This window comes from Pezoporus flaviventris, unplaced genomic scaffold (genome assembly GCF_033815535.1).
Source record: "Pezoporus flaviventris isolate CSIRO_AGI_PZ_B2104156 unplaced genomic scaffold, CSIRO_AGI_Pfla_v1 ptg000002l, whole genome shotgun sequence".
Classification (NCBI taxonomy): domain Eukaryota; kingdom Metazoa; phylum Chordata; class Aves; order Psittaciformes; family Psittacidae; genus Pezoporus; species Pezoporus flaviventris.
The window spans coordinates 27,003,847-27,027,876 of NW_026892550.1; the positions used below are offsets into that span (position 1 = coordinate 27,003,847).

At 39.3% G+C, this 24,030-nt stretch overlaps 1 protein-coding gene across 3 annotated transcripts in view; it reads right to left on the reverse strand.

Annotated features, from left to right (window-relative positions):
• DLC1 (DLC1 Rho GTPase activating protein) overlaps positions 1 to 24,030 on the reverse strand; it is a 229,439-nt gene that overhangs the window by 90,756 nt on the left and 114,653 nt on the right. Inside the window, exon 1 of one of the 3 annotated variants that reach the window (XM_061473100.1) lies at positions 11,667 to 11,971. The exons of the other annotated variants lie outside the window; for them this stretch is intronic. Within the exon in view, the coding sequence (XP_061329084.1) occupies positions 11,667 to 11,781 (115 nt within the window). The 5' untranslated portion in view covers positions 11,782 to 11,971. Of the gene's footprint in view, positions 1 to 11,666; positions 11,972 to 24,030 lie in introns of those variants that run through there. 3 annotated transcript variants of the gene reach the window in all.

Consider the following 24,030-nt stretch of genomic DNA (forward strand, 5'->3'; position numbering starts at 1 on the left):
CTTCTGGGGACCCTGGACTGACCCCAAAATTCAATATAAAGGTGGTAAGAAAGAATCATCAGTAGAGAACCTTGAAAATTCTGACTACAAGATTATTTTTGCTTGAGAATGCTTCTTATCTCATTCACTTCACCCTATAGAAATTCAAAAGGCCAGTCAACATAGCAAGAGTCATACATATATATCTACATGTATGTGTGTATTAGTATACACAAGACTGAAAAAAATCACATGGAAACATCATTTTCCTTTTCTTCATTGATACAATGGTGAAAATAATCTCAAATTCTGGCTACAAGATTGAATGTCAGAATTGTCAATAGCGTAAGTCTCATTAGGTTCTTAGGTTTCTAAAATACGAGGTATGCAGAAGAATATGGTCAGCATTTTTGTATTAAAGAGCTAGAATTGTGAGTATGTCCTGTCAGCAAATTCTTACAGCAGAAAAACAAATTCGTCAACATAAATGTCTGATCACAATCTGGTTTCTCCTGGTTCTGCAAAATGAGGCAGCATATTAGGAACATGTTAGGGACAAGATTAGAGTTTTTCTTCTTCAGATCCGTTACATGAATCTCTCTCACTGCATCAGGTTAAAAGCAGCAAAAGTCAGTGTTCTGCTTGACTTATGCAACTCTCCTTAGAATTTCTATCCAAGGTTTCTTTGCCTTTGAAACCTACCAAACTTTCGTTTTCATCTCAGCTCTCTTTCTTCCAGCAAAATCATTCAATGTTTTGTTTTGTTTTTTCCAAATTACTGATTACTCTTTAACAACCTAATTGAGAGTGAAGTAAAACTCTCTTTACCAGGTTGCTCAGGGAAGTTGCTTTCATTTGCACTGAAAAACTTAATGCTTTCTGGTCACTTCAGTACATGGTTGTGTTTGGCACTGTTCCCTGAAGTCTGTCTCTGTAAAGGGTTCAACAAAGCCCAGAAATATTTGCTGAACTACTGATCAGCAGAAACATCATGGCAGATGGATCTCACATGCCTGAAGCTTTCATTTGCTATCTTTAAATGAAAGTGTTCAGGATGAACAAAAGTAGGCATGTAGGAGTGAGAGCTAGTGTATCAAGGCAAACACAGCACACCAGGAAGCTGCATACCTGTCTGAGGACAAAACAGAGATGTTTGACAAGTGACAGAGGTGGAGGGAAAATAAAAGACTGAGGCCAGGCTTCTTTTGTACCAGCCTTCTGGGAACACTTCACAGGAGTGTCTCTGTCCCCTCATCTCTGAATGCTGACTGCAAAGATGTGCAAATGACATTGCAAAGCACAAGTGCAGATAAGAAAGCATGTTACACAGAAATCATGCCTGGAAGAAAACTGCTTACTGCCTAGCCTTTTGAAGGGAAAATTTCTGTATTTCAGTGATTCAGCTGCCTTGAAGAATATCAGGTTAATGAACCAAGCAAACAAGAACATCTTGTACATTTAAAGTTATATAAAGTATACACCAGACAACACAAATTTTCTGCAGTCTTAGGACCAGAGCCAGTTTAATGCCTTGAGATGTTCTGTCATGCAACAGGCAATGACAGACAAAGGTACATGCCAAACCCTTTGTGTCTATGGCTTAACCAGGGCAGGCTAGTTGTTAGTTCAGCTGAGGTGGCATGTACTTTGCTACTGTAGGATGGCTGTCAAAATAGAGCTTAATTATCAAGTAACAAGAATAACAAGGCAGAAACTCTTAGAGGATTCTGCAAAATTTGAACATGAACTTCTCAGAATTGTGGCAGAGACTAAAAGCCTTTTAGAGCATCAACAGAGAGAAAGAGATACAATAGAGACCTGAAAAAGTGAAAGCACAAGAGAAAAGCACAATGCAGGTTTTCCTTTGTCCCTATGCCTTTTCAGCAATTGGCTATTTCCCTCAGAGAAATGTGTAAACTTTCATCTCTGTTTGCCAGAAACTGCAAAACATAAACCACTCTAATTTATATTAATGTAAATTAGTATAGTTAGTATTATTAGCATAATCCAAAAGTGACAGTCATGGATGGGTTCTATTCTATTATCACATAAAAGAACATGAGAAATCAAAGGTACAACTAAAATCAAATCACATGAGAGATGGGGAATGACCAAGTGGGATGAAGTCATAAAATCATACCTTGCCACCTCTATGCACATCTGGTCACAACTTTTTAATGCATTACATCGAAAATTCATTCTCAGATCTTATAACCCACTTGTGCTACACTATTTTTTTATTTTTTTTTTCTGTCCAGTAACACAGTGACTAGCTGCTATCCATTCCTTATTTTCTTCATTCTTTTTTGTATGTTTGATTTACCCTTTGGAAGTAGAATCTGTCTAAACATTCCTTTACTATTATTTTTAATAGCTGCCTTTTTAGGAGACTCACACAGATATGTGTACATAGAGCACCCTCCGGCAAACCCATCCATAATTCCAAAAATAAACTATACTGCTAATTGACCTTCTCACAGCCTGGAAATACCAGTATCGATGAGCAACTTCTAGTACAGTGAGAATTTGGTCCATTTTTTCCCCTCCCATATTCCTCCCCATAGCCCCAGTCCTGCTTTGGTCCTTGCAAGCTGGTAAACATAGCACTGTAGGAGGAAGTTCAGTGGACTGATAAATTCTCTTCCTGGACTGGTCTGCAGTTTTTTTGAGTATGTAAAAATGTGTTCATATGGCTTCTGAATTAATCTCCTTCCAGTGAGCACTGACAGTGACTGTTTTGCAAATTGTGATCTCTTCAAAATAGGACTTTCTTGATCTCATTTTCTTACACAGTGCTAAGGATGCTGCAACATTTAGTGAATAATAGTATCAATCAACCAGTGTGCTTTGATATTTCTCTCTTCTTCACCTTTCTCTCCAAATTTAAATGCAGAGCTATATAAAATGCAAAATACAAGTTCAGTCAGTTTTTGAAAATCCACTTCAGCCTCTTCATGGGTTTTGCATTGCAAGGAAAGCAGTTATGCCTGCGCTAATTCTATTTTCAGTGGGAAAAAATTGGGTGGAACTAGCCTTTGGAAATGGTTTAAATTCTTGTAAGTGGAATTCTGTCATATAAAATTAGCAAACATATAAAACATTTATTACCATAGAGATACTATGCAGCTGCTTGGATTCTTTTTTTTTATTTTTTCCATACACCATTTATTGCCAACATCTTCCTTAAAAGAAGTACTCAGCTAGGTCCTAATGTGTAGCCTACAATGTAACTGGGCTCCCTTCTGTGTCTGCTGCAATAGTGGCATTCCCTCAGTGTAATAAATATTCTCTATATGACAGTTAAGTTTAAGCATGATTGTAAATGCAAAGTTCACGAGGTTGCCATCAATATTATCTTACGTCCTTATTTCCTGTTGTCTTCATAGCTTGTTTACTCTTAAATTAGAACATAATTAGCAAATTGTACGGCTCATTTTCACTGAAAATAGCAGCCCAGCAAAATGTTTCCTGTCATCTGGGGCTAACCTTCCCACAGGCTGCATATCCTGGAACAGCGCATTGTAATAAGAGAAATCAGTTTTTCTGAATCTAGGCCAAACACTAATTTAATTTCTCTGGCTGCCCCCTTCTTTTCAGCTCTTCTCCCCACTCTCCCCAGTAACACACATATGTGAGTTGGAGTTAAGAAGTTGCAGTTGGTAAACAAAACAAAGACAAAACTGCTAAGAAGTTAATGAAAACATCAGTAAGTCATAGCATCTGGATCTCATCATCCACCTCTGACGTAAGGAAGCTGTCCAGATGTTAGCACAACTGTAGCAGTTGAAATATTTTGTGAGCAAGGCTCCTTCCAAACAATCAAACACAAAGCAGTTGAGCACTTTCAGCAGTTTTTAGGAATGTTTCAAATATATAATGGTCTTTCAAAAGTGCAAAATGCTTGCTTGGTGCTGTAAGAATATACAGTCTGGAGAGCTGAATCTGGGTATCGGGAGCCCCTGCTGCTTTTGGGAAGTGCATATGAACGTTCAATAGAGCAGAAGATGAGGCCTCCTGGTTGTCTGTCATAAGGAGATACTTTTAGCAGAGACAGAATGCTGCTTATCTTGTGGTATCCAGCATTTGAGACTAGAGTTTAACAGTATCCATGATGATGAATTACGAAGCTGGGCCTGGGGAAATCAGACCATAATTTTCGTCTTTCTCACTCATTTTTAATCCCCGTCTGAGAACATGTACCACATACAAGCCTTGCATGCTGAAAAGTATAAATGATGAGGCTGGTTTCCTAACAGGTGGTTGCCAGGTGTATTGGTTTTTAACTTCCCCTCATGTCCAAGCTGCCTGACAGAATGGTGATGTTTTTCATGTTCGGGTGCTCATTCTCCATTTGCAGAGCCATATGACTGCTCAGTTCCTGTCAGGCATGTTTTGTGGGCTGCTCTGGGTATGCTCCCTCCCTCCTTGGCCCATACTTGTAAAGAATCGGTTCAGAGTCCCCAAGAAAGCATAAAGTTATTTCTAAAAATTCCTAATTGCTGAGGTGTCCTGGGACTGAATTCCTCTTATGCACATCCTTAAAATCCCAGGCACAAGACAGGACGTGGGGCTGCTGTCTGATTGCTGCAGTCTTAGAACTGGCTACATTGACTGTGGAGAAACAGAATGCTGAAAAAAAGGTGTATTTCCATAATCCCCTCCAGCTGTTGTAATTTGAATGCGTGAGGATTTTGTAGCAACCACTTTTATAACATGCTTAGCATACTGTGTACTTCTTATTGTAAACTTGGACAAAACAGTGTCATTGTTGTAGCGTGACTACAGAAATGACGGTGGAGCTCCATGAAATAAATGTTTTAAATTTCACTAATGGAGGAAAATATGAAGCTCATAAATAAAACTTTCCAAGTGTTCAGTCCCCCAATGGTGCAATTTATTTAGATACATGAAAAAACGTCTTACAAACACAAGATGATGGAGTATGCACACTTTCCTTTCTCTCTGAGTGCTCCGATCTCTATTAGTATCAGACTTCAAATTAGAAGCACAAGAGTACTGGAAACAAGACATTCCAGCAACTGAAAATAAACACCAAGAGGCTCATGCTGAAGGCAGCTATGATCTTTCTGGCACTTCTCTACATTTTCATATGGAGAGTGAGAAATTAAAAAATAGAACATGGAATAAGAACCTAATGAGGCATTTAATTCCAATTGCCCTTTGAATGAGGATTTTGACTGAAGGACTTTGGCTTAAATGAATTCCAGTCATTCCATGATAAAAACACCAGTGCTAAAATAAGGTGTGCAATATTCTATATACTTATTGGAAATTTAGGATGGCAATATTTTTTTAAAATAGACTTGTATATGCAGTGTATGAAACATATTATTTCTGATTACATTTGATGTCTGAATTTGAAAGGCGTGAAAAATGATAAATCACACGAAAGAAACTGGTATTTTCTCAGAATAATTACTTACACTACAAACTTGTTTAGTAATTACATGGGTAACCACAAAGCTCTTCATCACTCTCAAAGGGAGTAAACTTTACCATTATAAAGATATCTAACCATTCAATCGAAATAATTAAAAGATTTTGAACTGGATATGCTTTACCTGCTTTATTATACAAATAGCATTTTTTGTTATTAGACAATTGTTTACTGTTTTCCTATTTCTTTTCCATAAATTAAAGTCTATCTATAAGTACATATCAATACCTGGTCATTCTCTACCTTGTGGCCAGTGGCTATTTTTAACATTTGTAAAGTGTCCTGAGTAAAGCACCAAAACTATAGGAGGCTGTCTCCAGACTGGCGGTCAGTAATTTCCTAAAAACGCTGATATAGCCAAAAAGTGACATATTTGAAGCTATATATCAAGTTGTCTCAGGTTTTGCAACATATCCATTTTCTAAAACCTTATTTCACCTACACACACTGTAAATCTTTCTCCAATCACAGAACAAAACAAACGCTTAAAGCAGTAATTTCTGTTCTGCATGACTGTAAATTTTAGGGACAGGTAAAATGTAATTCAAAACACTGCCTTAACCTTGGTCTTTAAAGATATCCCAAGGATTAAAAGTCCTTTCTTTGCTTCCTTTACTTCCTATAGTTAGCTATATATATGTCTAGAAGTATAAGCAATGGCTGGGACTTTTAAAAGAATAAGTAAGTCCTGTACTCACAGATTTTGCAATCCATAAAAGGGCACATTTTAAGACATCAGAGTTAAGGGGAAAGAATAAGAGAAAAGAGGAATTAGAAACAGTGGAAATATAAGGACGTTGATAATGGAAAACAACCATCAGCAAGAGCAGATAGTGCATCACAGATATCTTGGTGATCATACATTAGTTATGCAAAAATTGATATGGCTGTGGTATGAAAAAATAATTCTAGCTAATCATCATAAATTCAAAAATACAAGGTCTACTGAAAGGGGCCTGCAAAGGAACTCTTCATAATTAGATTAAAAATTAAGTCATCCTTTATTAATAACATGAAAACTAGATAAAAGCTGACTGATGGTCTTCTAAAAAGAATCTAAATGGAAAAAATTGTTTGGTGGAATTATTTTTTCTGCAGTTTCAGAGTTGTCTCTGTGGCTACATCTTTAGCAATGACTTACAAGGACATATATAATATTTCCAGATGATTCAAACACTAGCAAAGTAGGCCTAATCAGAAGTCTGTTACAGATCTTTGCAAATGAGTCATTTGTCATTTCTTTGGCAATTAACAAAACCAAGAAAACCAGGGATTGCAAAAGCCCACTTTAGTTTTAGTGGGCCAGAGCTACAAAATTAATTTAATCCTGGGGTAAATGAAATATTATGAAGTTTAGTGAAATTTAATTAATTTATGCCATCCAGAGGGACCTTGACACACTTGTGAGGTGGGCTGATGCCAACCTCATGAGGTTTAACCATGCCAAGTGCAAGGTCCTACACCTGGGTCGGAGCAATCCCAGGCACAGATACAGGTTGGGCAGGGAAGAGATTCAGAGCAGCCCTGCCGAGAAGGACTTGGGAGTGTTGGTCACTGAGAAAATGAACATGAGCCGGCTTCAGTGTGTGCTCACAGCCCAGAAAGCCAACCGTATCCTGGGCTGCATCAAAAGGAGCATGACCAGCAGGTCGAAGGAGGTGATCCTGCCCCTCTGCTCTGCTCTTGTGAGACCCCACTTGCAGTACTGTGTGCAGTTCTGGTGTCCTCAACATAAAAAGGACATGGAACTGTTGGAACAAGTCCAGAGGAGGGCCACGAAGATGATCAGGGGACTGGAGCACCTCCTGTATGAAGACGGGCTGAGGAAATTGGGGCTGTTCAGCCTGGAGAAGAGAAGGCTGCGTGGAGACCTCATAGCAGCCTTCCAGTATCTGAAGGGGGCCTATAGGGATGCTGGGGAGGGACTCTTCATTAGGGACTGTAGTGACAGGACAAGGGGTAACGGGTTAAAACAAACAGGGGAAGTTTAGGTTGGATATAAGAAGGAAATTCTTTCCTGTTAGGGTGGTGAGGCACTGGAATGGGTTGCCCAGGGAGGTTGTGAATGCTCCATCCCTGGCAGTGTTCAAGACCAGGTTGGATGAGGCCTTGGGTGATATGATTTAGTGTAAGGTGCCCCTGCCCATGACAGGGGGGTTGGAACTGGATGATCTTAAGGTCCTTTCCAACCCTAACCATTCTATGATTCTAAAAAAAAATTGACATAATTGAAAGTGATAAGTAGGTAAATAACTGCAAATGGAAAAGTTAAAGGTTAATTTTCAAAATACCAAATAAGCGATGATTTTCCCCAGACTTTCAATGACTAAGCCACTGCAGCAAAATTACCAGTAATTCACAAAGCCTAGTCTATCTACGCATTCTTTTTTTTCCCCTATAATACCAAATATTTCAGAAGAAAACTTATCTTTTTCATCACTAAAAAAAAAAATAAAAACATTAAAAGAGAGGCATATGAGTCATCAGTTGTACTCAGCGTCTGACCATGTTTTCTAAAAATTTGCTGGGTTTGAGGCTATGTACATTTCAGAGCTGAGAGTGATGCTTCCACGCTCTGGGGAAGTTCACTCAGCACTGCTGCCCTTCTTGCGCATAAAATCCTGGTCTCTGTTGGGAGGTCTGTGCACTGAAAAAGCCAGAATGTGCTTCCCTTCCCAGCTGAGGATGTGACCTGGCATCACTAAAAGGGAATAAACTGGGAATTCCCAAAGAAATGTTTCTATTTCTTGTGAATGTAGTAACAGGAAAAGTTAAGAGTTTTCATATTGCCCCATTTAGGGAATCTGGCAACTTGAGTGTAATTCTGTCCTCCTACTCTTTGCTGTTCATTCCATTGCCCCAAATTTTATCCCATCTCTACTGGGCATTATTGATGTTCCAGCAATTGAAAATGTTTCCATTGTGTTTAGTGATATGTTTAGTGATTTATTTAGTGATTCATTTTCCACATTTAATATGACCAGATATGACTACAAACATGTGTCTAGATTTTCTTTGCCTATGTAAACTAAAAATGAGGAGAAAAAACACCAAGCGGAAAACCGTGAGCTGTGCTGCCATAAAAAGTAGCATGACCATAATGCGACTACATTGAGCTGCATCTCCCTGCTCCTCAGGACACTTATGTTATAAATATATACCATATTTATACAATATGCCATATTTACATAATAGTAATAATATCCCGGAATATGGTATAATAATATACCATATTTATACAACTGTGCTTGTCCCCAGCTGGCTGAACCACAGGTTGTTCTGCCATACGATGAGGCAGCACACGCAGTAACTCAGTCCTGGTGTTAGGGTTCAGAAGCAATGTGAGGATGCTGCTCTACAGTACTCCATCATGGCCAGGGTAGGACAGTATGCAGAGGTCATCTGACAGTTCAGTCTATATTCATTAGTTTCCCTCTATGGTGCCCACTCAAAATCAAAGCATCTTTAGCTACAATCTTTTAGTTCCGTGTAATGTTAATAGCATTTTAAATACTTTTGATTGTTTTTGTCCAAGAGTAATTCTACCTTTCTTTTGTGTCATTAAGACTACATGATCTAATGGCAAAGATATTTTCCACATTATTTTTCCTACTTAGGAGGTAGATAGTACTGCCTGTTCAATGATTATATCAGATTATATTGCATTATCTGCTATTTCTGTGTAGAGGCTGTTTTTTTTTTTTTTTCACAGGGAAAATATTACTTTTTCTTGAACGCACCATGAAGAATGCATATTTCACATTTTCTTCTTTCTTTTGCAAATATCATGTGCTTTTTTAAAAGGTGTGTCCTGATAACACAAATTGCTGATCTAAGTGGATTTCTTATTTCAGTGTCGTGACCCTTCTTTACCATTTTTAGGTAGTCAGCAGTTTAAACTGCTAATATTCTGGAGGACAAACAACTTGTTGCTGTTTTGTTTCTCTTCCCTAATCTGTTATTCATGAAGTATTTTCAGGAATACAGCCTGATATCTACTCCGATTACATACTGCACTGCTTGTTGGGGGTTTAGCCTGATGATTTTCTAACTTTCTGACAGCGGCCCAAATATACTAGTGGACTGACAAGCCCACATCACCAGCACAGCCTGGAAAATGGAACTGTCACTGCTTTTAAGGGTCCTCTAACATCTAAGCCTTGTATTGATAAAAACTGTGATGGCTTATAACCATCTGCCAAGTAGAATAAAAACATGCTGCCCCTTATCAGCACGGCTAAAGAGGCTAGAGGGTTCACGTTCACTCCTCATTTCTAGGAATGTGACAGAGTCTCAAGAAATATAATTAGCTGTTGTCTATCCCCTAAATGTTTGATAATCATATGCAAAGTTAAATATATACGATTATCAAAGCCTTTTTGGATCCTGATAAAACCTGCATATTTTCATATGTAGGTCGCATACAGAAGGCATAAAAAAACATGTCATTATATGCTTTCCTATGTGAACTGATGAGAAAAAAGCAATTTTGTAAGACAGTTGGCATTAGTTGTCTTACATGGACACAGGCCAGAGGTACTTGGAGTCTGCTGATGCAAATGCCATTCTGAACTTAACTATAAATTAAAAAGCTCACTTCAAAGCATTTACATAAACATCTCTAGCAGGTGGAATGGAAATGAATGCCAGGGCAAACAACCATCTAGCTGACCAGGCAACATGCAGATTAAACAAAGGCTGACTTGGCCCCACCAACTTCCCTTTTATAGATTTGTGTAACATCCATGCCTTTTTACTCAGAATTTCTTCCTTGTCAATGCTCCTTCCAGTGGAGTTTCAGCAGTGTCTTGAAGATCAGGACCTCCACTGTGACTGCTATTCCATGCCCTGCAGCCTTTAAGTGACCCAAAAAGTCCAGTTTTCTAACATACCTTTGAGAGATTAAATGTGCTGTCTGCCTGGTTCAGTTTGCCATGGAAGAGAGGTTAATGTCCAGCACTTTCATAACACTGCCATGTTTGTGACTAAGTGCTGAACATTAAAGTAAATGTGACTATGGAGCTTTACTGTAAAACAGTGGTAAAGATGAGGTTCTCATCATTTAGGGAACTCGCTGTCCTTTGACATCCATGCAAACAGGCACGGAATTGATCCAGCCACTAACACAGTGGACAGAACGAGGTTTTTATGAGCTGCTCTAATTTAAAACAGGTTTTTGCCCCTGTGTGTCTTTATAGGCTGTGATCACTCACTGCCTGATTACCTGATGTAATCAGTTTTGGAATTGGTGCACCATCACAAATGTCTGTTGAGCATTTAGCTGCTCTTATTTCTCCAAAACATAAATGCAGGAGAATGATGTGAAAGTTCAGTTTACATTAGTGAGTCATACGGTCTGCCTCTTGGTCATCTATCTCATCCCTGATCTTATCATTATTAACATTTCTCCTCCCCTCGGATAAGCCATCCCCACTGTATACAAACAAACCAAAGCGATCCCTCTGACAAGTCACACCCACTGTGTGACCGTGACCCGTGCTGCCTTTTCTGAAACCTCTAAATGCTGCAATAATGAAAGTAACAACCCCAGCAGGGTGAACAAGAAGCATTCAATCTAGCAGACAATAACAGATGAGGAAAACAAAGCAAGCTAAATTACATTCTCCAGCCCTCTATTATGGTTTGCATCGAGTTTTTGAGTATTTGCAAGTCAAAATAAAAATATGAACTGCAACCATATAGTTGGCTGGTAATTTATATTTCAGAAGCATAGCTCTGGCATACCTGACACTCACTTGGAACTCACAGCACTGAAATCCTTGCCAGAGGAAATACCAGTAATTGCTTAGTGCACAGCCCAGATATTCCAACTGACACACTCCTTGGCTGCAAAACACTCCGTAACACAACTCACTGAAGCACATCAAGGCAGTAAAGCACAGGGTCTGACCTAACAGCAAAATAAAATGCTTCAGCACACTTCAGTCTGAGGAGTTTGCACCATAATATCACACCAAATTTCTCTGCTTCTTTTCTTCTAACTGATGCTTATGTCATCTCGTTAAAGGAGCACACACACATCTCGTTAAAGGAGCACACACAGCCCCAGCACAGGCACAGCACTGAAGTAACATGACACAGAAACAAAAGGCTGGAGAAATACTTAGAGGCAATAGTAATACGTTATGCAAGTGATACCACTAATTAGCATTGTTAATTATGGTGCCTTCTGAATCTTAAAATATACTTATGTAATATCCTTTCTCACCTGCCAGTCGTCTGTCTCTCGTGTTTTTCCAGATAACATCCAAGGCTCTAGCAGTGGAGTCCCTGATATGATCACTAAATGATCTTCTCAGAGGGGCTTTCACTGGGTGGTGCATAATGCAGATCGATCACACATCCAGAGTCAAACGGCTGTAGCTTAGCCCCTGGAAAAAGGGCATTCTTTGCCCAGGGATCTCTCTGAATTTCTCTTCTCCAGGCAGGCAGGTTGTTACTTTATATAATTTGTCATGAGCCCTGTGGAGCTTTTCCTTGAAGAGTCAGGCATTGCAGTTCTCACTGCGGATGCAGGAAAGCTCAGACTGCAGCCAGCCTACTGGAAAGCTGCCAAAATCTTACATCTGGAACAGTTTACAAATGAGCTAACGATACAGTCATTTAGATTTGGGGCTTTATTTGTGGATATCTATAGGATTCTAGCTTCCTGTTTAATCAAATAACTTACCAGGCGCATACTTGCATGCTCATTTATTAGGATAATATTTCCCTGCTTAACTGATATTTCAGGTAATCTTTCATGTTTTGACATGAAAAAGGTAAGAAATAGAAAAGAGATAAAGTAACTTTAAGCCTCTGCAGTTCAGGTATTTTATTTCATTACTGCATTTTTCTTGCATATCATCCTATCTGTGGCACAGAATAGGACCTGATTCTGAGTTCCCTGTATGTAGTACTTCATGCCAATGCAGCAAGAAAGGGATGAAAATACAAAAATGAGAGGGAAAGGGGAGACAAAAACATAAAAAGGAGAGTGAACTAGGCCTCACATCTTTGCTGAAGGGAAAGATAAGGTCCCATATGTAAAAAGTTTATGCATGTAACTCAGATTAATAGTCACAGTAAATGAAGCCATTTGACCTTGCTTATTTTGACCTTTTTAATTGATTACTGTGTCCCATGGCTTCCCTGAGGGAGAGAGGGAAGAAAAAAGGGGTAGCTGAGACTCAATTTCCCCTTCTACTATTATGTATGGTAATGTGTGAAGAGGTGAGAGATCCCAGCCCAAAAACCTAATCTCCTTTGTTACCAGGGAAAGCAAGAACAGTTGAATAAAGTTGTCTTCATGTTAATTCAAGGTGGAGTCATTCATTTTCACAGCAAATACAGTTTTTAAAGTCAGATACCATTACTTTCTTGAGAAGTATTATGTTATCATTAAAATGGATTGATTAACCTCAGGAGGTTGGCACACAGATCAAATTACGGAGTCATGAGTTTCAGCCTGTGGTTTTCTGCTCCCTTTGAATTCCTTCCTAAGAACAAAACAGTTTTTCTTTTTTGTTATTCTTGATAATTTATTTCACACTTTCTTATTTGTTGAATTTTTCCCAGTGCATTCTCAGTTCCCTTAATTTTCACCAGTTCTCATTTCCTTCAAGACAAACCATGATCTCATTCCAACAATGAAATTTACAGGCTTTGCAATAGTGTAACTGAGGGACGAATTGGCTCACCATCTATTTAATGCAGATCATAATTTCTTCCTATCTAGGCCTTTGTCTTTTATCTTTATAGAGCATCTGCAAACACTAATGTCCTGTGTACAACTTTGAACAAAACCACGAGCAGCAAAGGATCTCTACAGTTTGCAGTTACTTTCCTCATTACAGCCCTCCAACTTTTTGAGGCTGGATGGAGAAAGCAGCAGCCAACTCTCTCTCGAAATTTAATATGACTGCACACTCTGGAAATGTGTGTTGGGTTTGGGTGGAGGTTTTTTAATTAATCTGGAAAAATTTATTTGTAGAACAAGCAATGATGTTTAGATAGGCAAACACTGACATGATGACAGAGCATAACCTATCTACTTTGAAGCACATACACCCTGCTGTTGCTTCTATTAGTTACCAGATTAGAAGAGCACTAATTCATTTTAAAATGATAATGCAGTAAGCAATACCTAAATCTGGAACTGAATGTGTATACCTCAATATTTCGGCTGAGTACCACTGACAGAGAACAGAAGGCATCAAGGGAGAAGGCAGTTGCAGCAGATTTTTAACTACCAGTGGCTCTGTCCATGTTACCAACAATATGACCCAGAAAGAGTGGATTTATGCAGCAAAATAAATGTTACCAAGGTTCTGACACATCTCAAGATTGAACTTTTAATTAGTTAAGCCTGGGTCTCATGAACTGAATGAATCCTCTCCCCGGTTTGGAGATCACTAATGCACTACCAGGGTGCATCTTCTGACTTAGTTTCAACTGAAAGCCATCCAGTTCATACGCTCCAAGACTGCTCAAACCTTTGAACCAAAGGGTAATGTAAGGAGATCCTTTTTAAAAGCATACACCTCATCCAGGCTAAAATGTCGATAAAAACACACCAACCAATATTCATTCTAGCAGCTACACCAACTTTTTAAAATTTAAAAATAAAGAGAGCAATATATATATTGCTGATCAAGGTTTAATTCTTTGAGAATTACTGTGGGTTCTGTCACACATATAGACATGTTACAGCTCAAAATATTTAAAACAGTTGGTGCAACCAGTTCAACTATATGGGCTGGAAAATGTCAGAATGACCCAACAAAGGGCAAAGGAGAAGTAAAGATAAACTGTAGCAAAGCAAAGGAGGAAGGCTAAGGGAGTCTGCTTGTCTGATGTTACAACATATATAGAGTAAGATTGTGTAAGGAATTTAATGAAATGTCAGAAAATTCTTGCTGGACCATGAACAGGAAAACAATTAAGTATAGGTAGGCCAGAAACATGGATAGGAAATAAAAGGACATTAATTTCAGAAAAGTGTAGACTGAGAGATTTAATGGGGAAGACAGTTAAAAGCAAACATACAGTCAGAGAGAGAAATTTGAGATGCATGCCATTCACTATGGTCATAAAATTAAGAGTTTGCCATACAACATAAAAGTATAAAATGATTTTTAAAACATATTAAAAGGAGGCTTCAGAGCACAGCTGCACTTCAGTTTCTATTCTTGCATTATTTAAATGATGCCCCTCTCAGTTTTGATCTGGACCTCTCGATACCCAAAAGATGTTGAAAAGGCATCCACAAAGTCCAGTGTGCTGGGATACTGAAAGCTGGTGGCAGCAGGGCCATGACGGCAGCGCCTCAGTTTTGTGCTGGGAAACACCCATGCATTCAAGGAAAAGCTGCCAAGCTGCTCCAGCAGCTGTGCCATTATCTGATACTTGTGCTGAGAGACCTACAAGCTCCTCCTGCATTCACAGACACAGCTCTGTGCTGGAGAAATGTTACTGACTAAATGATACCTGCTTATTTAGTGATATTTTCCCTTTCAGGTCAGACATATTCCCTATCCCCTTTCAGGTGTAGTTGTTTGTAGGGAGACATCTACCCAAGTCGCATGCCTGCAGTTACCTCCAGATTGTGCATATGGAAAAGCTTCCTCCATTTCTCTGTTAAACTCGTGATCACAGTCTGAACTGGAAGAGGATGCCAATGGTACTAAGTACACGTGTACGGACCTCATCTGCTGAAACCCTGATGTCAGTCAACATGAATGCATTAGGTGAATTTATGAGAAAAGGTGTTAAACCAAACAGTTAAACTGAAGGACTGTGAACGACATGAAAAGAAAAAAAGTTTTAATGGTGAGATTTATGGACTGGCAAAGAAAATGTTTTCAAAGAAAATGGCAAAACGTTGTGCTGCTCTTTTTGAAAATCTACTGGAAAATATCTCGAAAACAAATACCTTTCTTTAGCTGTGAATTGGCTTATGCACCCTTATGTCTACAATCCAATTAGCTGTATACAGGTACTATAGCAAGATCCGTGCAGAAATAAGCAAAGTCTTAACCTCCCAGCTGGCATCTGGGTAAAATTTATGTAGCTCTATCTCTTGGTTTCAATATGTCTGGAAACTTACGGAAGATCACCAGCAGGCACAGGTTTTATATTTGAATAAAATTCGTAGTTATCACAGTCATAGCGCAGTCAATACTCCAGCTGTCTTCCAGAATTATCTTACTTTATTCAGTATATTCTGCTCATTGGCTGAGATAAAAAAAAAAAACCCAAAGAAATTCTTATGTTCAAAAGGTAAACTGGATGGGTCAACAAAAATGTGTGCTGGACTAAAAATATGACGGGAATCTGAAGGACAGGGGTCTGCTGCTGACAAGAGTGGAATGCAGCAGCCAGTGTTCGGGGAGAAAGGTGACATGAGTACACCCTCAGGAAAGAGGCATCCGTGCACACGTGCAGAGCAGCATGCATGACCAGGGAAGAGTCTTTCTGGAATTCCAGAAGCAAATATTTATAGGGGCCAGATCCCTACTTGCCCGCCCAGCCAGCCTGGAGCCAGGCCGAGCCCTGTCCTCCTGGCCTAGCCACTGCAGCTCTCAGGACAGTGTCTTTCCTATTGCCCATGCCTAGCCTGCCTCTGGACGGCAGCCGCTGACTGCTCCCACTTCTCTGTTCAGGAATATTTATAGAAATGCCTTGTTAATACAAGCGAAGCTGGGCCTCTACAATCTTTCTCTTAAGGCTGGATCTACTTGTAAAGTGCTGTTCATTGTTCTTAAACCAGCTGAGGAAGGCAGAAGCTAATTCCTTATAACCTCACCACCCCTCAGCAGCTCAAGCTGAAGGACCTAAGCTTGCCAAACATATCTGTTTTCTGTCCTTTAGTGATTCTATCCATACTTCAGTCTGCAAAGGTAACATTAAAGATCCCTTTTCCTCTTTAAGGAACAGAGCAGTCAGAATGTATCAGGTACTGGGATGGATGGGAATGGTGATCTCATTTTTAGTTCTAGCAATGTCCTGGTCCTAGGAGGTAAACAGTTATGCAAGCCTCACTCTCTTCAGGCTTGCTCAAAATGCATCAGGTTTCCTTCTCAGTGTTTATGAATGTGCAAATTCTTATGTTTATCTCTGGTTTAACTATGTGATTCTGTCCCCTTGATTCTGGAAGGATGCATATGTTCAAAATATGCATAACCAGTCAGAGACACATCATTTTTTAAACATGCTGCCATTTGAGCTTTGCTGTGACTTCTGTATGGGCTGTGACTAATAGTATGGCAAATTCAGTCCATCTTTATTGGGTGGTCTATGCAGTTTGCCTGATCTGATGTACACAATCATCTTTCCTGTTGTTACAGAAACAGAAAGGTAATGCCATGACTCTCCGAATGTTTCACAAACAAAAGAATGATTCAGAACCAAGAGTTTAGGTCTAATTAAAAATGCCTGCTGAGCACATAGCGTATGTCATTGTTTCATCTCTCAGCAGAGGTCTCCAAATGCTATCTAGGATACCAGACTGGGAAAGGAGCCCTTTGAATTTTGGCTTCTACATGTGTTGCTTTCCAAAATAAAATCTGGTACTGCAACATCTGCAGTATCTGAGAAATCTCATACATATCAGATCTTTAGACAAGAAGTAGCCACCAATCAGAGCAGACTGCAAAGATTTATAGAAATTCCTACAGAAAGATGGGCAAATGACTTTAGTTTCTTGAAATTAAAGTTTCAATAGAATCTTGACAAATCCCAACAAAATGCTTGATATGACAAAGCCACTTCTTTATTCAATTTGATTTGGTTTTAAAAAAACACCAACTCTGTTGTTCAATCAGATAAGGTAGAAATATTCAGGGTGTAATGGTGAAAAACAACTGGGCCGTTGTCTGTCCCATGGACTACTTTCTAGAGCTCAGCTTTCCCCTTGCCTTTTTAGTTAGCAACCCTGGAAGCAGTGGTCTTAGAGTGGCAGCCACACTCTTGTCATCCTCATTTCCTTCCTCCCATCATGGAAGAAAGGTGGATGGGTACGTAACACTGGTATTTCCGAAGAGACACTTTAATGAAACAATCTTACCAGGACAAGTTTTTCTTCCAAATTGAGAATAAAAATTTCAGACAGACATTCTTTTCTAATTTCTTTTACTAGGAGTGAAAACCAGCATGCTATAGAAGCCCAGGCCTCCAGACTTGGAAGGCAGGCAGGATAATGGTTATAGTGAAGAAGAGTATTTTCTCTTTCTGTGTTTTGGCCTCCTACTTAAGTGGTATTGAGGGAGAACATTAGAATTGTTTCTCTGCCAAGTGTCACTGCATGATAAAATGAAGTGATGGAAAAAAGTGTAGAACAGGTTGCGAGTCTTCCCAGCCCATACCCTAGATTTGTCTGCTGATTTCTGCATGACGCCCTCTCCCCTTCAGCCTCTCCATTTTCAGTCCTTTCCAAATTCCCTTACTTCTTGTTCCTTCCTGCTGTTTTCTCTGACTTCTAAAGACTGCTCCATCATACTTTGTACAGTTTTCTCCCCATCCCTGTCCCAGTTATGTCCTTCTCCATCATCTGACCTCTGATTCCTATGACTGGCTTCTCTCCTCCATATTGCTTCTTTCACTCCCCTCTGTTGGGGTGGAAAGGGCTTGTGAGTATTTTGTGCCAGTGGGGGCACTGCTGAGCTGGACAAAACAGACTGGACCTGCTCTGCATGCTGATCTCAACAGAAGCTGCACGTAAGATAATTATAAAAGCTCAGGTGGTAGCTGGTGCAAAGATGCTGATTATGAGAATGAAGAACACTCCTCATTACTATGTGTACCAGCACATTTTGCTCTCAGAAAAGTGTACCCTGACACATGTCAACACCCTGTAGTCAACCTTTGAACAGCCTAGGAGCTAAATAGATGCAATCTATCTGGAGAAGAGATAGTAGACCATTTTACAGACAAATTTTCCTGAGCATCCTCCACAGATGGGAAGAGTGCATGGCCTGCGGTCCCTGCACTGTCTATTTCCCCATGCTAGCAGGGGTGTGGGCAAGTAGTTGCAAAGAAAATGCACAAAATCCACCTTCCCTAGCAGCAGGCCACGATGGAGGCCACAATGACTGTTGTTGCTTTCATGGACTTTTCAATGTCTACACATTGAAGAATTCTGTTGGAATGTGTAACACTGAGATGATCTTGTCAAAGTATCTGCCTTAATGCCTTTTGTTGCATGATAAGTATGTGCTGAAGGGTTTATGTAAAGAGTAGCCGTCTATTATACATTTATGAGTTTCAAATTAAACATGATGTCAAATGAACATTAACAATATTTAGCAAACTTCATGGTGTCATTATGGCCCTGCTTTTCAAGTAGCCCCACAGCTAACACTGGAATTCTATTTACTTCAAAGTGTAAGCTTATCTGGTTGTTTCTGAACTGCTGTCTCACTATCACTGTGTGCTCCAAAAATACTAAATAAACTAGCACAGGAAAGCAAAAAGCATTTCTAAGCACAGCCGTAAATAAAAAATTAATGAGAACTAACTGAATAATATGATAGAAGATATACTTCCAGTTTAAGTTGTACATATTAAGTGTACATATAAGTTCCATATTAGAATGTTCTTTTAACAAAACTGGTTATAAACTATCATTACATTATTAGAAAATCCAGTCTTACCCAAGCTGCCAACTGTTTTCTGAAATACTACATGTTAATGAGAAAAAATGTGACATTATTGAACACTGGTGCCATAGTTTAAAATTCAATTGATAAACAAAGTGTTAAATCTTCATTCTATTTAGCCATATGTGAGGCACCTACTTAGAGATTGTGGAAGTATTAATCTGTAGGGGTGTCCAAACACTGCCAAATAGCCATCTTGAGCTGTAGAATTTTCTGTTATATCTCTTTCATATAGAATAGTTGATGGCAATAGGCTGTGAAATAAGATTAGTTTTCAGCATTAGCCATGTTTTATGCTTTACTACAGCAAAATAGTATTAAGCAGCATCGTTTCTTCTTACTTCGCAGTGACCTGACATGCAAAAGCCCACAATGAGATATCTTTTTGTCAGGTGAGTACTACATTACAGTTTGAGTGGTCCTACCAGTGGGATTAAGGCAGAACAAATGAAATTTCCTAGAATAAAATATATGGCCTAAGGTCGGTTTTTACAATGGAAATGCAAATGTGGCTGTATGTAAAGTGGTAATTACAGAAAATTGTAAATCCCAGCAAAAAAAAAAAAAACAAACAACCCAACAAACCAAACCAAACCAAACAGCCCATTTCCCAAACAAGCAATTCCTTATCATTACTCACTATTCAAATTCTGTCTCTATAAACTTATTTCATAGTTAGCAATTTTCCTTCCTTGTTTTGTTTTTATTCTTTCTCACTCTCTCTTTCTCTCTCCTGTTCATGTTTACCCAGTCATACTAAGGTTACTTAATCTTCTTCTTTAGACATCCCTTGTATAAAATAGCACAATATTAATAAAGTGTTAAAGCAACAAAATCTTTGAGCTCAGCTGCAGTGGCTAACATGAACACTAATTGTGAATAAAACCAATTTTGTTGTAAAACATGATTCAATGAGTTTAAAATAATCTAGCAGTGTACGGCTGGTGTCTGTGTACAGAGCAATGAGCAGAATGGGAGTGTGGAGAGTGTTATGCGAGCCGGACTCATCTAAGTCAGAGGGTGAGCAGGGAGATAATTCAGAGTACAGGCTGAGATCATTCTGAACAGAGAGATCAAAGAGCAGCAAAAAATTTTAAACCAAAGAAAAAGCCCCAGCGCTTGCAGGGTAAGATGGAAAAAGATCATTCCTAAGAAGATTTAATGTAGTTTAGGGGGCTTATGTTAAGTCGTCTTCATTAGTACTGCCCTATGTAATATGTGTTTTATTAAGTGATGTAATGAGTCTGAGCTGTCATCCTCCCATCTCATCCCTGCTGCTGCTATTGCAACACTGTGAAACACAATCTCTACAGAAGGTTGGTTTGTCATGGTGAAGACAAGTGGGATATAACCATCCCTGAATTTCTGGTTTGTGGCCTCAGTAGCCGAGAAAACAGCAGAAAACCTGGAATTTTCAAAGGAAACAATGACATAGGAGGTAGGATCCAAACTGAAGCTAAACTTTTGGATAGGTATTGGAACAAATCCTCAGCAGATTTCAAGATTTCACTAATTAAAGCACTGCTGGACAGTTTGTGAATGGTAACTTCTTGCTCCATTTTTGTGCAAATGTTTATTGGCATAGTTGGATTGGGGATTTATTTTTAAGATTGATTAACTTCCTCAGACTCCAGGTTTCAGTTGCTGGGATCTGCCATGCTCTAACCATTTCTGCTGGAGTTGTCTGTGACATAACTTCATTGAGGTGCTTTATTTACATGTTCATTTTAAACCCAGTTTGTTTGGGGAAAAGGAATGAAAGGATATGCAATCTTCCTGATGTTGAAAAATTTTAGCAAGTTTTCCTTAAATACTTGATAATTACTTGGTACTTGAATTTGCTCTTTTTTAGACATGCTCGTTTTCTGAAAATCCTTTTGTTTTAGCCATTGAGAAACAAGCCTCTGAGAAACTATTTCACAGCAGTTCTGCAGCACTGAACACTAGTGACCAATAGCTCACCTAGGATATGTACAGCTCAGGAGGTCTTTGCAAACACAGTCCTGGGATACTGCCAGCCCTACAGCAAGTTGCATGAATGAGAGAAGCTGCCTCACCTGGGCTTTTACTGACTCCACTACTTCATCCTCACAAAAGGGTAGAAGATGGTTGGTCCCTCAACAAATGTAATACAGAATGAGAAAGCTGTGCTAGGGTCAGAAGGGAGACTTGTATACACAGCTTTGAGAAGCAGAGGCAGGAACAGAGGGAGAGATGCAAGGGGAGGAGGGAACAAGTGTGTCTACTGTAGTTTTAATTGCATTCCTCCATTTGGCATTTTAAATTCAGCTATCACATAGCTAGTGAGAGCTTTCCTTATGTCCTGCTTTAATGGAGTGGAATAAACATAATTGTCTTTGCACCAAACAGATGATTATTATTTTTTTTTCTTCAGCATATTGGCTACAGTTATACATATATATTAATAAAAAAGAAAAAACTGCGATATTCCCCTAAGTGTTGCATGTTATTTTGTAGCATACCTTCTGGAGTTTTCTATTTCAACTGAAGTCTTGCAGTCTAACAATCTAACTGTTGGTTACAAGTTCTAATGCCCAATCTTTAAGAGATAAAGAATGTAATATTTCATTTCACCTTTTGTAAGCTTAATGTATCACAGATGCAAGTTAAAACTTTGTGGAGAGTGTCAAACGTAATTATTTGAAGATTAAAGCAGTCATCATAACTGAAAGATACATTCTGTTATCCATAATAAAGCCTTTGTGAATAACAAATGTGCACAGCATACCTTAAACATTTACAAAGGAAATCTAGAACTCCAGCTAGTTATTTTTAGATGTTAATGTTTCATATTTACTCCATGAAGTTAGCAATGCTACTAAATGAGGTTTGAATGAGGCACTCTGATTTGCTATTCTAGGAATTGTATTTCTTCATATCTTTACCTGATTTACTTTGCAGCTAATCAGCCAAAATTGCTTCTGCATGAACTTTGCTGTTCCTGCTGGCATCTGGTTTTAGACATGGCATATCTGCCCTCTGGAGCATCACTATAGAGCATGGAAAATCTCTAATTAGAGTCAAGGTTACAACACTGGCATTAGGAGCTGGCTGGGAAGAACAGTGAGTTTGTACTAGCTGGTTTTGGGACCAGGAGGCTGGCAGGATACAGCAGTATTCTTTCTAACTTTTAGGACCTGAGACTAGCTACTAGATGTGGAGTTCCCCTAAATCATTTTAGGAGGGCATTCCATTATTATATGTTTAGCAAACTGTGCACTTCACAGACTCAAAAGGAAGGTGAAAATGTGAACCTTATGCTGTGTTTGTAGGGCTGGCACCCTGACCTGGGTTTTGCTATAGCTCTGTATCTGGTGTGATATTGTTTTACTGTCAAATCAAGTAATTATTTTGAAAAGTAAGAGATATATGTTGGCATTCCCATTGAACTGGGTCTGAAATTAAGATTACCTGCTGTGGTCTCCTTCAGTCTGAAAATACTGTAGCCATTTGTTAAAAAGATATCTAAGTGATAAAGTGGGCTACATAGGAGAACTTGAAACTCTGTTTATTTTCTGTGAACTTAAACTTTTCAGAGACATCATTAGAATACTGAATTTATACATTCTTTAAGAAAATAGGAAACACAAGTTGCGCACTCAGGTCCAATGCAAGATACTAATGGCTCTGGAATAAACAAAATTATGCCTTGAAAAAATGTGGATATCTAAAATAGCAACAGCAACACATAAATGGAAAGTGTACTTACAAATCTTTATGTACACTAGAACAAAGTAAGTAAAAATGTTTCTTTAAGTACTTCATAAAAGAAGGGGTGAGGGAAACAGTTAAAGAGCTGGTGAAACAATGGAAAGATTATATTTATGAGTAGATGATGTAGAAGATCCCAGGGAAAATATGGTAATTGGAAGATGGGAATAAAACACTCCACAAAGAAGTTGAAGAAGCAAATAAACAAGAATACAAAGCTCACATGTGAGACTGACAGGTTAAAGTAATAATTTTAAAAGCGATATTTAAAAATAATAATGGTTGATCCAGGGAATTACAGACCAGTCAGTCTCACCTCTGTGCCTGGCAAAATCTGGGAGCAGATTCCCCTGGAAGGCATGCTAAGGCACATGAAAATCAACAAGGTGCTTGGTGACAGCCAGCATGGCTTCACTAAGGGGAAATCCTGCCTGACCAGCTTGGTGGCCTTCTATGATGGGGCTACAGAACTGATGGACAGGGGTAGAGCAGTTGATGTCATCTACCTGGACTTGTGTAAAGCACTGTTCCACACGACATCCTTGTCTCTAAATTGAAGCAACATCAATTTGATAGGTGGATCACTTGGTGGATAAAGAACTGGCTGGATGGCCGCACACAAACAGTTGTGGTCAATGGCTCAATGTTCAGCTGGAGACCAGTAACGAGTGGCATCCCTCAGGGATCGGTGTTGGGACCGGCCTTGTTTAACATCTTTATCACTGACATGGACGGTGGGATTGAGTGCTCCCTCAGCAAGTTTGCCGATGACACCAAGCTGTGTGGTTCGGTTGATACGCTGGAGGGAAGGAATGCCATCCAGAGGGACCTTGACACACTTGTGAGGTGGGCTGATGCCAACCTCATGAAGTTTAACCATGCCAAGTGCAAGGTCCTACACCTGGGTTGGAGCAATTCCAGGCACAGCTACAGGTTGGGCAGAGAAGAGATTCAGAGCAGCCCTGTGGAGAAAGACTTGGGGGTGTTGATGAGAAAATGACCATGAGCCGGCAGTGTGCGCTCACAGCCCAGAAAGCCAACCGTATCCTGGGCTGCATCAAAAGGAGCATGACCAGCAGGTCGAAGGAGGTGATCCTGCCCCTTTGCTCTTGTGAGACCTCATTTGGAGTATTGTGTGCAGTTCTGGTGTCCTCAACATGAAAAGGACATGGAACTGTTGGAACAAGTACAGAGAAGGGCCAC